Source organism: Myxocyprinus asiaticus, chromosome 14 (assembly GCF_019703515.2).
Source record: "Myxocyprinus asiaticus isolate MX2 ecotype Aquarium Trade chromosome 14, UBuf_Myxa_2, whole genome shotgun sequence".
Taxonomy (NCBI): domain Eukaryota; kingdom Metazoa; phylum Chordata; class Actinopteri; order Cypriniformes; family Catostomidae; genus Myxocyprinus; species Myxocyprinus asiaticus.
Genome location: NC_059357.1, coordinates 25,123,248 through 25,138,255, shown reverse-complemented (window position 1 = coordinate 25,138,255; position 15,008 = coordinate 25,123,248). Strand labels below are relative to the sequence as shown.

Here is a 15,008-nt window from a genome sequence, read left to right as displayed (position 1 = left end):
GTTTCATAGATTTTAAACTGTCATTTACAAGCACCTCAAAACATACAACACACTGTGGGCGTGGTTTGTTAGCAAGCATGATGCACATGAATCTCTATTTCTTTTTGTCATACTTCCGAAACTTTGCCCAATCCTTTTAAATTAATTTGACTGACACATTAGTAGTGTTTGAATCATAGATTAATCAGTGGCTACATTTACATGTACACCAATACTTTGATTATTGCAATAATCAGAGTATAAAGTATAATCAATTTAAGATGTTTACATGATTTGGACAAACTTCTTCAATCTTATTTACATGCTACTTGCCATTACTCTGATTTGATTTTAATGTATTTATATATATATATATATATATATATATATATATAAAATGAATATTTATTACAAAAAATAACTTGTTGTACATGTATCTTTAATTATAGCTTGGCATAAGGAAAATTAGTCAGTCAGTTCGTGAGTCTTTTTGAATGACTGATTAAAATAACCGGTTCATAAGAGTTATTTTTGACTACACTGGATGTGCTGTCTGTTTTTTATTTACTAAAAATAGCCGGTTCATAAGAATAATTTGTTTGTCAGAATACTCTGGTTGCTCTGTCTGTTTTGATTCACTAAAAATAATCGGTTCATAAGAGCCATTTGTTTGTGAATAGGACTACACTGGGCATGTTGGTTGTTGTTGTGTACCGCACGTGGCGACAAACTCAATAGAAAGATGTTTCTTTGCCATTATTTTGCAGTATATGGTATTTTTTGTCTCACCAACATTCAATTCAGACTGCAAATGGACATTCACAACTTGGGAAAATATGATTTCTTTTGCTGTGGGGCTGTAGATTCTGCAAGAAACTGCCTTTTCATGTGAAGTTGAGAAATAAGTGCAACTTCTTCTGTTTTGCAATGTTTACGAACCTGTGCTTGAGCGCATCATCTGTCTGCAGCACTGGAACAGGCACACTTTGGTCAGAGTGGTAGAAATGCGATTAAAGTGTTAGCATGCCTGTATAAAACTATTAAAATAGGAGTACTCCACATATCTTACTGTGATTATCGTAACTCTGATTATTAGCATAATCACAATAAAATAATCGGAGTATTCTGTTTACATGAGCTACAGTTTAATCACAGTATTGCCTTAATCAGAATATAATTGCATGGGGTGCATGTAAACCTGGCCCGGGTTTTTGAACAAATCTTTCAAGTGAGCGAATTGCTCACATTCACTTCCATTGTTTCGGTAGTGAACAACTTCAGTGTTTTTTGACGAATCAGTTGAATAAATATGATTCAATGACTCACTCATAACACAAAATAAGCTCATTTGTCACCACCTGCTGGCGTAAAGATGTAATACGCAGAAATGGTGACTGAACAAATCTTTTTGTTGAACGGATTTAAAAGACTTGGCTCACTGGGATGAATCGAAATCCTCACCAGTGCAAAACACCGTAATCTCACGCCCACCTTGACAGGAGCTCTTCGAAAACTCCTGACTCAGAGCAAGTGTGTGCAAAGGCGAAATTTACTGTAGCATTAGGTCAACACACACTCTTTTTTATTTCAGCCTAAATCCATACTCAGAACATGTTAAGAATAAAAATGTGCCATGCATTAAAGTCATTGTAGATAAAAGAGAACCAAGTGAGAAAAAGATCGCAATATATCAGTTTTAAATGACAATACACTAAACCTAATAAGTCACAATATTATCATACAATGACCCATATATCAATATTATATTCAGGGCTGCTGCTGGCCAATCTGATGCCCTATGCAGAGCTCCGCGATCATGGGACGGGGGAGGGTGAGCGCTGCGAGCGTGAAGCGATCGTCTGTGTTCCGTGACTGCTTTCGGGTCCTTGAATAACATATAACATGTGAGTATGGGCAACTGGTGGAGTTTCTGGTGCCCCCTAGGGAGTTGGTGCCCAACGCAGACTGCGTAGTATGCGTGTGGGGAGCGACGGTACTGATTATATTGTATCACCAGATCCCTGCTAATTCCAACCCCTAACAGATGCCTTGCCTTTCAGAATGTCTCCATTCTGAGGGGCAACAAGGTAACAATACTAGTGGCAGAGCAAATGGGCTGCGCGTACGCGCTCACACATACACAAAGATGGATTGCCAGCAACACATTCTGAGAAGTCCTGTTATCACCTAAATCAACACTCATTGAAAAGTGTTTGCCCAAACAGATTTTTCAGGCTTGCTTTCTCTTGGCACTCTGTCCCTCTTGTCAATATAATACAGTTTCTTACTTTATTCAGCACAGCTTTTACAGTAACCAATATGTAATCCATCCCAGCCATGGCATTTCTATCTCAGCCTAATGTGAGCCAGTTATTATCTCTGGAAGGTCTGTGTGTATATGTGTGTGTTTACATATACAGTGGGCACACATCCAAAAGAGATTGCTTCACTGCACTAAGGTCAGGAGAGGACACAGCTAACATCCATAAAACTATAATATGCCACTTGATGGATGTCTTTCACAGAAAAGTACTGTATATACAGGAGGAGTTTCACTTTAGAGCTTCAGGGGGCAAAAATTGGGGGGCCCAAATGTAAAATGAGAAGCAGTCTATGTATCATGAAATTGTGCATAATAGAAAGATGTTTACATGTGTAAATGCACATATGCGGCATAAATGTATTTGCACAGGAATCACAATTGCAGGAAAACAATGTATTACATAATTGTCATGTACAACCAACAGAAACAAAATGTGCACTGATTGTCACGACAGCAGTAAAGTACTTGTATTCATTATATTCACATGATAAAACAATGCCCCTCTCTTCAAATTTCCCCCTGCTTGATCATTGATGTGTTACCTCTTGAGAGTAAATCTTGATTGATTGTGCTGGGCAGCAATCAAAGGGTCATTTGAATAACCCAAACCGCAGTCTCATAAATTTAGAGTAGGCCTGTATGAATGCAGATGAGAGCGCTGGGTTCACCGTACCACCTCAGACCCACAGGAGTGGTCACATCTCTGGTCGCTGAGCCACTGAAATGGGGAGGAGTCGTAGGAAGCTATTTTTGCAAGCTTAACCAATGCTGTTAGAGGATCTATCAAGAGTAATTTGCCTCACAAAGGTTAGCGCAGCCAGGGGCAGAGGCAGCATCACAGGCAAGAGCCTGCAACAGCAGTGACTCACTGTGGTCCACATTCTCCTGCTGGCTTCAGAACGCCATGTACTCACCACCTCAACAACACGCCGCCATAGAGGGGTAAACTAGCATCATAATTGTATTGATTTTGTACGGCATTGGATATTAATACATCGCTTTACTAAATGTTGCATGGTTTCACAGGCTTAACCATTAAAAGAGCAACAAATAGAATGTTCATAAACATAGGGGCTCTTTTCATGGAAGTGGTTCACTTTGGTTCTCCACAACATATTTTAAATGCATTAGAGGCCCATATCCCTTTTTTTTGGTGACAACTAACAAACTCTAACATAATAAATTGCATTGTGGGAGTGTTTGCGCTATCAGTGGGTGTATGCACGCAAACTGTGCACTGTAAAAAAATTGCTGTCAATTTACGGCCAAATTCCTACAGCAATCTACTGTGATTCTTAAATATAGTAGTTTGCTGTTAAAAATGTTGCATTCTGGGAGATCAAGAGCAGGCTCACTGTGAAGTGACTAGTTTTATGGTAAATAGCTGTTCTATGCAAGGCATTAGGGGAAAATGAACATTTAAAATCATGATATCATCTTGGTGAAAGCTAGTGACATTTTGAAACATATATCTTAACCCCCCCATGGCACATGGTTAGTGTTCATGATGTTTCTGACCAACTCCTCTGATCTTTATCATCTCACATCAGCCTTCACTTTGTCTGTCTAATGAGAAGTCAAATAAAAAAAATAAACCTTTGAAGCAATGTACATATTAAATGTACATTGCATTTAATATGTGTAAAAATATACTGTAAAATAACAGTAGTATACTGTAATATACTGTAAAATAACAGTATAGCACTGCATTGTGGGTTATAATGGTGAAATACCCATTAGCCTTTGCGCTTGAATAAGTATGTATGCTTTGGCAATGCATTGGGCTACAAAAATGGTAAAAAAGAAAATACAAAATAAAAACACATACAAAAGTTTTTATTCAGACTTATTAGAAGTCTTAGTTTAATTAGTGTTGTTGTTTTGTTATCAATAGTTGTGTTTTGTTTGAAGTTACCATTATGGTAATTAGTGTTCTCTTGAGCCGGCACCTTGGACCTTCTTTATTATTATATTATGTTCTTCCAGCCAGTCAATTTATGATTAAGTAAAACAGTTGTTGCACTGTGCTACTTTGAAGAAAAACCTAAGGTCAGACTGAATATCTGATCCTACCTTGCAAATGGCACTATATGTGTCAATAGTGATGCATTACACATAAAAAACATAAAAGCAAAAACAGTAAAGGATATTTCAGCAAAATGATATCAGCAAACTGAGTGTTTGATGTTTTTGATTAACTTACAGCATAACACGATTTGACAAGACACACACAGAAATCAACTCTCAGCATACAAAACGCAACAATGGTGACAATTAACAAACATACTTTTACGTAAAAAAGTAAAAGCTGAACATTAAAATACAAGTAACTTAGACTATAACAAAAACAACGTCAAAATAAACCAGTAAATAGTAAAAAATCAAAATAATTTCTTCATGCCGCAGTGCATGCTGGGAACATAGCTATTAATTTCAACAACAGTAGATAGTATGTAATTTGACAGCTATATGCTGCTAAATTATAGCTGTATACTGTAGCTGTAAAAACAGTATCTAGCTGTTAATTTCAGCAACAGCAAGACACCGTTAATTTTACAGTAACATGCTGGCAACCCTGCTGCCAGTTCTTTACTGTTTTTTTTTTTTTACAAGAAAATCTTTAACAGTGTGGGTGTACTGCATGATAAAGAAGTGGCGCAAATCACAATTTGCTATTATCCTGAGAAAGAGGTCATTGCGCTAAGACGTTTCAAAAACACATCTTAATGTATCTCAGTGCAAAGTTTGGAGATTCCAGTAGCAGGTGGTAATTAAGTTAAAATTAAAACTCTGAAAATACAGTGGAACATCAAATTATGTCCATGACAATCACTGTTGCAGCCGTTTAAATGAAACAAATATTTGTATTAAACTATCTTTAGGTCAAGGTTTATTTTTCAATTATTATTATGTTTATAATATATTTACAAATGTATTTATGACTAATTTATATTGGTAATTTTCCACCTGTTGTCGTAGAGTGATTTTTAAGTCACTGCAAAAGGGGCGGTGGAAAAAGTAAAAGAGATTTGGTGTGTATTTTTGTTTTTGTTTTTTGATTGGTGTGTTTTTTGGACAACTTTATTTTTATTATATTTTTGTTTCGTTTGAAGTGTAATTTGAATTTAGAAATATTTTTGGTTTAATTTTTTCGTGTTTCAATAAATTTATACCATTTTTCAAAATCAAAACCGAACTGCAGAAGTGAAGTGCGTTCTGATACAATCACTGTTAATACTAGTCATGATTTGTGTGCCAGTAGATGAAAATTATTAATAATACTTGCATTCTCTATAATTTAACAGAGTGTGATCCATGGTCCTGACGAGAACCACATTTTCCATGCGTGTAAAAGGAGCATGTTACTGTCATAGAAATATGCCTGACATTCAACAGGGACGCAGTTAATGCACAAAAGAGCGTAAGTCCATATTTCTATTCTTCTAATTCACTTACATATAGTCCATTTACACTACCAATTTCTTATGAATGTGATGTCTTTGTTTATATAGGTGGTGCTTGACAGGAAATTAAATATATAATAGGATGCAGATGGTACGGGAGAAGAACTTCAGAATTAAATTGTACTTGACCCAACCCATTAGCGCTTTGCGCACACAATTTCAAACCCACTTGCGCCTAGACGTAGTGCATGCTTGCACGAAAATACCAAAACTTCATGACCATGCCCATTGACTTTGCTTTGACTTATGGCATAACGGTGCGCTTAGGGCTAGCGCTCTTAAATGTCTGTATCCCCACATAAAATGCAGATTTTGGCCTGTCCCATCTCAAAGTTATTGACCTTCTCGACTGTATCTTGATAGAATTTAAATCATAAAACAATGTCTTAATTTTGACAATCTACTGAATTAATATTGTATTATTATTGTAGTAAACAAATATGAACTCATTTTAATTAATAAAAGTATAATATTTTCTTTGACACATTTTCCCCTATTAAAAAAGAAAAAATTACATCTGAAAAAATTGTGACACCCTATCTACAGCATGGTGGGAAGAATAGTACAAAATCTCATTTCATTCTCTCAATGTTTAAAAATATTTTTAATCTTTCACTGATCATTTGTTGAAAAAAATTATTATACTTTTTTCAGTTTCAGGCCCTATTTTGTACCCTACTCATGGAAAGTGCCAGTAATCAAAGTCCACAGTGGGCATACTGTATTTTCAACAACTCCCTCTGTCTTACAATCCAAATAAAGTGAGAAACATGGAATAACAAGACCCCAGAGTTTCCTCCTACCATCTTATACCAAGAATCCAGACCCGCTAAAACAATTTAAAAATGTATGTTTCCCCAGAAAGAAGACTCTACTTGCTTGTCATCGTTTTCATTCATGTAACATCAGCTTGATGGAATTTTCGTCACATCCCCCTCATAAGCCTTTACACAAGATGTGTAGGAGCTCATGTCGGCAGCACTAAATGAAAATGATGAAAGCATATCTGACTGTTATACTGAATGGGCTTTAACACAAATAAACATTCATTATTAATCTCTTCGGTTAATTTAAATTGCCACAAAAAAAAAAAAAAAAAACAAATACAAAATTTCTGCTAGCGTATAGAAAAAAACAGTTTTTCAACAATGTTCTGCAAAGTGCTGACAAGTTTCTTCCATTACCACTGCCATAACAAATGAAGTCCACCATCGCCTTGTGTATTACCCCAACCCTTTGTTCCCAGTCTAACAGCCCTTTCAATTGCACCTTTAGTGCACTTTTAAAAGGCAAAAACACATGACTAGGCCCGAGTGGCAGTGTAATAGTGCTTATGAGGTCATATGTTCATATCCCAATGAGCCAGTCTCATTGTCTGTATGCAGGTATATGCCTTTGCGTGTCCACTGATGCATGCATGTTTGACACATGTTTGAGGTGCCATGTGATGGACAGGCAGAATCTAATGCTTTTCGTATTTGTATTTCTCAAAAGCCTTCGTGAATCAGGGAATGAAAAGGAGGATGAGGACGAAGTAAAGCAGGGTTGAGGATGGGGGAAGGTATAGAGAAGGCCTATCTCGCAGGCGGGAGCAACTGGTTTCCAAGGAGATGTGTGTGCGTGATGAGAGTGTATGAGACAGGCTTTGCTTGGGTGCACACTTGGAAGGAATAGTCCCTCTTCATCACTCCCTGCTTTGCCTCTCTCTCTCTCTCTCTCTCTCCCCCACCTCGGTTCCCAGGTCATAATTTATTCTGAGCACGGCCAAACCGTTCCCCTGAGATCCACCTGCACTTGGGACGATACTGCATTAATCTTACACCTCCATTCAGCTTATGGACCCGGGTTAAATTCCACCAGAGTGCTTCCTTATTATTACATACATAAACAATAATGCATCTCCCTATGATGACATGCTGTGCAACATGCCATATATATTTAAAAGAATATTCCAGGTTCAATACAAGTTAGGCTCAATGGACAGCATTTGTGGCATAATGTTGGTTACCATAAAAATTTATTTTGACTCGTTTCTCCTTTTCTTTCAAAAAAAGCAAAACTCGAGGTTACAGTGAGGCACTTACAATGGAAGTGAATGAAGCCAATTTTTAGAGAGTTTAAAAATAGAAATGTGAAGCTTATAATTTTATAAAAGCACTAACATTAATTTTTCTGTTAAAAAGTGTGCTGCTGTTGATTGAGCTTAACTTGTATTGAACCCGGAATATTCCTTTAAAAGGAATAGTTCAGCTAAAAATGAAAATTCGGTCATCATATACTAATCCTCTTGTTTATAAACCCGATTGACTTTCTCTCTTCGGTGAAGCACAAAAGGAGACGTTAGGCAGAATGTTAGCCTCAGTCGCTTTTCAATTTCATTTATAAAAATAAAGACGCAATGAAAGTGAATTGTGACTGAGACTAACATTCTGCAAAATGTCTCCTTTTGTGTTCCACTGGTTTGGAAAAACATAAAGGTGAGTACATTATTTATATTATTTTCATTTTTGTCTAAAAGTCATGCCTTTTGGCAACAAGGTATCAAGGAAAAAGCTAAAGAAAATATAATAGTGATAAAAAAAGAGACGTGTGCTGGAATTGTAATGGGGCGGAAAGCGATTAATCACATCCTCACACTGATAATATTATTCATATGAATTATAATGGTCCGATACCATGTTTGCTTAAAACATATGACAGTACCATCAGTCTTTGCCATTTAAATTGCAATTACATGGCAGGGATCATGATCTTATGGCCCATCAAATCCAACTCGCACTTACACTCACACTTATTTACAGCTTTTCCAGGAAGTCTTGATCAGTAGTGCTGTTGAGACCTCCTGCAGAGACTGAGGCATTTACATATTGGCACACAGAGATGTAATTGATGAACTTTCCCCTGGGCATTTAACAGACCTGAATGCTGGACATGAAAGAATATTGAATTGTAAGGCACTGTGACCTGACATTTTTCACAAACACACTCTTGCACCCTTCTTGCACTAAGGCCTCACTCATAGATATCCAACAATATGCACTTTCAATCCTCACCTTTACAGACTTTTGCAAAGTGTAAACTTCTCTCCTATGGTGCTTTTCCCCAAAACTGTTAGCATCCAAACTCCCTTTTGACGCATGTTGCAAACAGCACACTTAATACACTACTCAAAGACCCCATGAAATTGGTTTACAAGCAAAGGACATTTTTTTTTTCTGTGCAGACATATTTCCTTTTGAAACAGAAAGTTTGGGTGGGACATATCAAAGGGCTTGTCCCTTTTTTTAAAATAGCCAATAGCCTGTAGTTTATGTCACAGCTGTTAACCATGATTTGCTACTTTTTATTGCTAGTAGAAAGGAGGCAGTATTCGTCTAATGAAAATTATGTGACTGAGGCAACATTTCTGAGTTCCGAGGTGAAATGTCTTCGGATAGCCCTTTTCCACCAACATGGTTCAGGGGCGGGCTCCTGGGCCAGTGCTAATTCTCGAACTGTTCCGTGTGTTTCCTCTGCAGAAAACGTAGTTAAAAAAAGCCCCAAAAGATTGCTGGTCTCTACACACTGATTATGTCAGGGGGTGGAGGGCAGAATAATGCTTTGTCACCAGGTGTATTTTTCAAAACAACAACAGTAGCTACTGTTCAATGTTGGATTGAATTTCTCTGTGTGTTTAAATATGCCCTCAAAAACAGAAGATAAAGGTGAGGTGAGATAGGTGAGATGCAGGTGAGATAGTCACGTAAAACTACCACATAGCCACATAACCTAACCGTTACGCTAACGTTCGGGTTTCAAGTCAGTGGAAAAGCGCAGCCAGTTTGCGATAGGCTCTAGATTGCACCAGCCTTGGACCAGCAGAGCACAGTCTCGGCACGAGAACTATCGCAATTTCGGTAGAAAAGGGATATGAGTGGCATAAACAGAGTAAACAATAAAACTGCCTTTCTACCCTAAACCTTAAACATCAACCTAATTGATGGTGATTAAAAAAAAAAGCATTTTCTGAAGCAACCATGTCATTTTGTGGTGCTTTTATGACACTTTTGTCTCATGTCTCCTCAGGACTCATATACTCGAATAAGTTGTAAATGCAGTTGGTTTTGTAATACAAACGATAAAATAAAATGTATTAACTTACAAGTCATGTGCTATAGTAAAACTGTTTAGAAGTCATAAGATAGCACTGTGTGAAGAACAGGGCAAAAAGTAATTTTTTATGAACTGATAATCTGCTGTGTTACCGATTTGTGTGAAAGTGAATTAACATACTTGTTATTGTAGTGCCTCTAGTGTTAATTTCCCTAGGAAACTGCCATGATACGTACAGTAAGTCACGTAAAAAAAAAAAAAAGCATAAATTAAAAAAAAGCACATTTTGCAATGAAAAAAAAACATTTTTTACAAACAATTTTGCAAGTGCAAGATGTGTCGTCCAGATGAGTTTTTCCAGATGAGAAAGACTGTCAATTTTAAATGAGTAAAACAGCTAAGAAATAACTTTGCCCACTTTTAGGAGGACACTAACATATCAACAACCTCAAAGCTAACAAACATGGAGTATAAGACAAAAAATCATGGGGTCTTTAAAAAAACGCACAGGGACCTAATCTCTCAAGAACAAAATGCATAAACATGCATCAAGACTAAATAATTAAATGACATCTACAGGCAAAGCAAAGCTGTCATGCATGGGGGAAAATGTTGAAGGTAATGAGTGGCAGTAGAACAGCACACTTTTGAAGGTTATATTCAGGGTGGCTGGTCATGCATACTAGAGTCTTGTCTAACAGAAAGCCTAATTATAACCTTCCTTAAAGATGTATGTATGGACAGGCATAGACCACAACTCAGAGTGATAGGTTTCTACATATGTTGATAGATCAATCCCTCATTTATATAAAGCAAATAATTAATGTGATTAATTCATGTGAATCTTTTTTTACCTAAAGTGGATCAAATGTGGTTGTGGGTATCTGTTGCACTGGGTGACAGTGACATACACTTCAATTAAATTAATACTGAAAAGTCAATCACTGGATTTGTGTAATCTGCCATGGCCACATCTATTGGATTGCACCCATCCCTTTCAATTAAAAATTAGGATCTTCCCATCACACTGCAGTCATGTCACCTCACTGCGTTCCCTGGGGCAGGAGATTAATCAAAGTTTGAAAAGACATTATGAAGTACATTATTCCGCTCCCAGTCAAGCGATGTCAGGGCTGCCCAAATATAAACTGCATGGAATTAGAATGAAACTGTCTAGAGGACAAAGACAAGGAAAGAGGGTGAAAAAGATAAGAAAAAAGAGGAAAAGTGAGGAAGAAGATAAGCAAGAGTAACGAGCCATCATCATGTTTTTGAGTAGGATGTACTATACATTTGAATTACAGTGTATGTTTTAAATGGTTCTGTAACAACTGTCAAACTCTATAAGGTATTTTGTTGAGTTTGCTATATGTAAGTGTTTAGGCTGCTATTATGAATTGGCTTTGATTTCCCTCGTATTTCCTTTAAAAAACCGTTGGACAACAGACAAGTGACAACTGTTCTGAGCACCTTAACTGACAGATTGAAAATATTGTCCGAAGGCAATGTTCTCTTAATTTTTAAGGCACTGTAAAAAGTGGTAATCTGCAATTGTTTCCTTAATAATCCTTAAAATTAGTTTTGTTGGTGTAACCTAATGTATTCAGGTTTATTCAGTGATATTAAATAATATTTTTGACTAGAACAAAAACAGTTAATTTAGATGTTACCATATTTTTAGGTTAAAGGAATATTTCGGGTTCAATCCAAGTTAAGCTCAGTCGACAGCATTTCTGGCATAATGTTGATAACCACTAAAATTCATTTTTGAACCATCCCTCCTTTTCTTTAAAAAAGCAAAAATCGACATTACAGTGAGGCACTTACAGTGGAAGTGAATGGGGCCAATTTTTGGAGGGTTTATAGGCAGAAATGTGAATCTGATAATTTTATAAAAGCACTTACATTAATTCTTCAGATAAAACGTGTATTATTTGAGATGTAAAGTTGCTAAAATTGTATTTTTCATGTCATTTTAAGGTTTACAACAAAGTGGTAAAACTGGCTATAACTTCACACAGAAAAGGTTTTTAAGTGATTTTATAACACTAAAATCATGTTAACATGCATATTATTAACATGAGTATTTTGATGTTTACAGATTGGCCCCTTTCACTTTTATTAAAAAGCGCCTCGCGCCTCACTGTGACCCAGGGTTTTTTGTTTTTTTTAAGAAAAGGAGGGATGAGTCGAAATTCATTTTGAGTGGTAATCAACATTATGCAACAAATCCTGTCATTTGGTCTTAACTTGTATTGAACCCGGAATAGTCCTTTAACATTTTTTTTTTTTTTTCAGTGTATAGTTTATTTCTGTCCTTTATTAATGTGACAGGTTTATTCTTGTTTTTCTTGTTGTCATTATTTTTCTGGTACCGACACTGGATGCACATTGTGTCAAATTAAGCATTCTGTGATGGCAATACTGACAGATTTATACTTTGCAGAATTGTGTTTTTTTATTTTTTATTTTATTTAACTGTAATAAAAGGTTATCAGTATGATTGCCCAGTTTATTTTGGATTGACAAGTGAGTAATTAGACAACTTAGCCCTGATCTATTGGTTATATGACAGCTACAATCATCTTGCTGCTTATTAAAAAGATTGGAGGAGAGCTTAAAAAGCTTAATCAGTCAAGTTAACATTTAATGAACCATTTAAACAGTTAAGACTGATTTAGGTGTTCCACAGTTCAAGCATCAGTTAGATGGGCAAAGCTATTATTTAATGAATAGCTACAGAACACATTCAATACATACAAAAATAAAATATAGTCAATATATGTTTTGTTTTACCACATGACCACATACTATAAGTTAGACTTGGAGCCTGCGTGCCATCATGTACTCTTAAAGGCACACGAGTTGTTCTTCTTACCCTCTAGGCAGCAGGTTCTCCACAGCCCTGAATGTGTCATGACTTCCTCATTCTTCCTGCTCGTCTCGTTCTCGTTATTACTTTTGACCCGGCACACTCCTCGTGAGTACAGCCAGTAGTCCGTTCCCACGGCGATAGTCATCAGGCTGAAAGCGGCGAAAGCGCCCACTGTGGTAATGAGCATCTGGACTCCTCTGTCACACATCAACATTTTGCCTCATTTCAGGATGGGGGGTTAAAACAAGATACTTAATGTCTCTCAAAAACCTACTAGCCTGCCTGGTGTGCGGACTCCACGCTCCAATCGACTTCAAAAGCCATTATTATGTGTTTGTTTACAGGGTCTCGAGACTGTTGCCGTCGCTGCTGCAGCTTCTCAAGTTCTCGAAAGCGTCCGTCAGTTCCAGTCTGAAGCCTTCTCACGATGTTTCCACCGCTAAAGCTGAGAGACAGGCATCCGCGGAAGAGAGAGAACGAGAGCTATTGTTTCTCATTCTGTGTGTCGTGAAAAAAAAAAACTGTTATTGAAGAACAGTCTCTCTTTAGCATCACAGCATTTTACAATTGAGGTATTAGCTTGGTAGATGACACAGGCTCCGATATCTCGATATTGAAATATCAGAACGGAACTGCCACTTCACAAAAAATACGTTTTTTTTTTTTTTTTTTTTTTTAGAAAAACATTTTTTTGTTTGAAGAAACTGGTAATAAATTAAAATGTATAAATGGAGAATTGGTATAAAAATAATAATGTCCTTTGTTCATCCATCGGAAAATACCTTCCCTCAGCGAATGCGTCCGGTATTATCTTATAAAACACGAGAGAGGAGTAAATATTCCACCTCACGATCAGCTTGTTCAGTCCAAAATTTCCCTTGTGACCCGGCGAATCAAAAATACATAAATAAATAAAAAAATAAAAAATGTTATATTTGATCACGGGAAGCAGCAATGTTATAAAGGCACCTATCAAAAGAGATAATTTAAATTAGCATAATCCCAGCACTTGTATCTGCCGTGCAGCGCTGCTGTCAACGGTGATGCTGGTCCCCGCAAATGTGGTTTATAGCAATGACAGCTCCCACGTTCCTCCCCGAATCCGCTCGTTTAAAACACCGCCCACAGAGCGCGCTGGCTGCTGTCCGTTGTGCTGAATGGACGAAGACTCTCGTCTAATCTCTTGAGTTTCTCCCTGGCGCCGGCTGCACAGCGCCCCTGGCTCAACCAATGTTCTACTTAAGGCCTTCATATGCAAAGATATGGGCAAGCGATGCATGAAAAATCGGACCCTGGAGAACAGGCACGTATTTAAAGAGCCACCGACATTTTCAATGATTTCTTTCATGGGGACCCTCATAAAGCCATGTCTGTGGAGTTTGACAGATCAGTATATCCACGGGGGATATGTAGATGACATTACAATCAAAAAGTTGCACGCTTTGCAATGACCTCAGGTGATCTCAACCAAATCTCTTTGGCATCTCAAGCGTGCTTGTTGTATTAATCAAGCTTATCTTGGATAATTGCGTGCAAATCTAACTGGCCATTGTTTATTACTATTATTTGATATAGACAAAAATAAGCAAGGTCGTGCTTTAGTGCGCTAGGTCAGAGCACATTTTTGCACATATTTCCAAGTTATGACACTGCTGAAAAAACAAAAACAAAACAACAACTACAGAAATTCTAATGGTTTCCAGTACGAATACCATTACGAGTCTAGCGTGTTTTGGGTCATATTCCATTAGGATTTAATGGTTTCCATTATAGGTACTGGTCTCTAATGGTATCCACTAGACCACTAGGGTTTCTATTGTTTTCTTAGCAGGGTGAGCAGATGAAAAATGCACGTGTCACCCCTAATGTGACACACCACCTCCTGCACCGTTTAAAGATCATATCAAAGTCTGCCTCCCACTATAACCGCTGTGTACCTCGAAAATGCCTTCTCACAGCACCTCCCTTCGTTTAGCATGACATATTAGTCTTAGTTGCCCCTAAACATAGCCCGCATGTGCACGGAAATTACATTTCTGTTTTTACTGTAGTGTTTTTTGTTCACTTGTTTCTGCTCGAGCATTGCGCGGGAGAGCCAGCGTAAGCTTTGAGGATGAAGTTACCCTATGAATATTGCTTTATAATTCAAATGCTCAGCTACAAATCTCTAGAAGGATGAGATACGGTACAAATTGAAGGAGTGCCGCATAAATCGTTGCCGTAAAGCAGGATTTGGTTCTTGTCAGACCTACAAATTGCTCCTATCATAATGAAA

The 15,008-nt window shown here is 37.2% G+C and overlaps 1 protein-coding gene across 3 annotated transcripts in view; it reads right to left on the bottom strand.

The window, feature by feature from the left end:
• The window catches only part of LOC127451231 (voltage-dependent calcium channel gamma-3 subunit-like), a 78,471-nt gene extending 64,694 nt beyond the window's left edge, over positions 1 to 13,777 (bottom strand). For 2 of the 3 annotated variants that reach the window (XM_051715751.1, XM_051715753.1), the window contains exon 1: positions 12,737 to 13,777. In XM_051715751.1, the coding sequence (XP_051571711.1) occupies positions 12,737 to 12,947 (211 nt within the window). In that variant the 5' untranslated portion in view covers positions 12,948 to 13,777. The remainder of the gene's footprint in view (positions 1 to 12,736) is intronic. The other variant, XM_051715752.1, reaches the window with a different exon arrangement.
• Between the last annotated feature and the right edge of the window lie 1,231 nt (positions 13,778 to 15,008).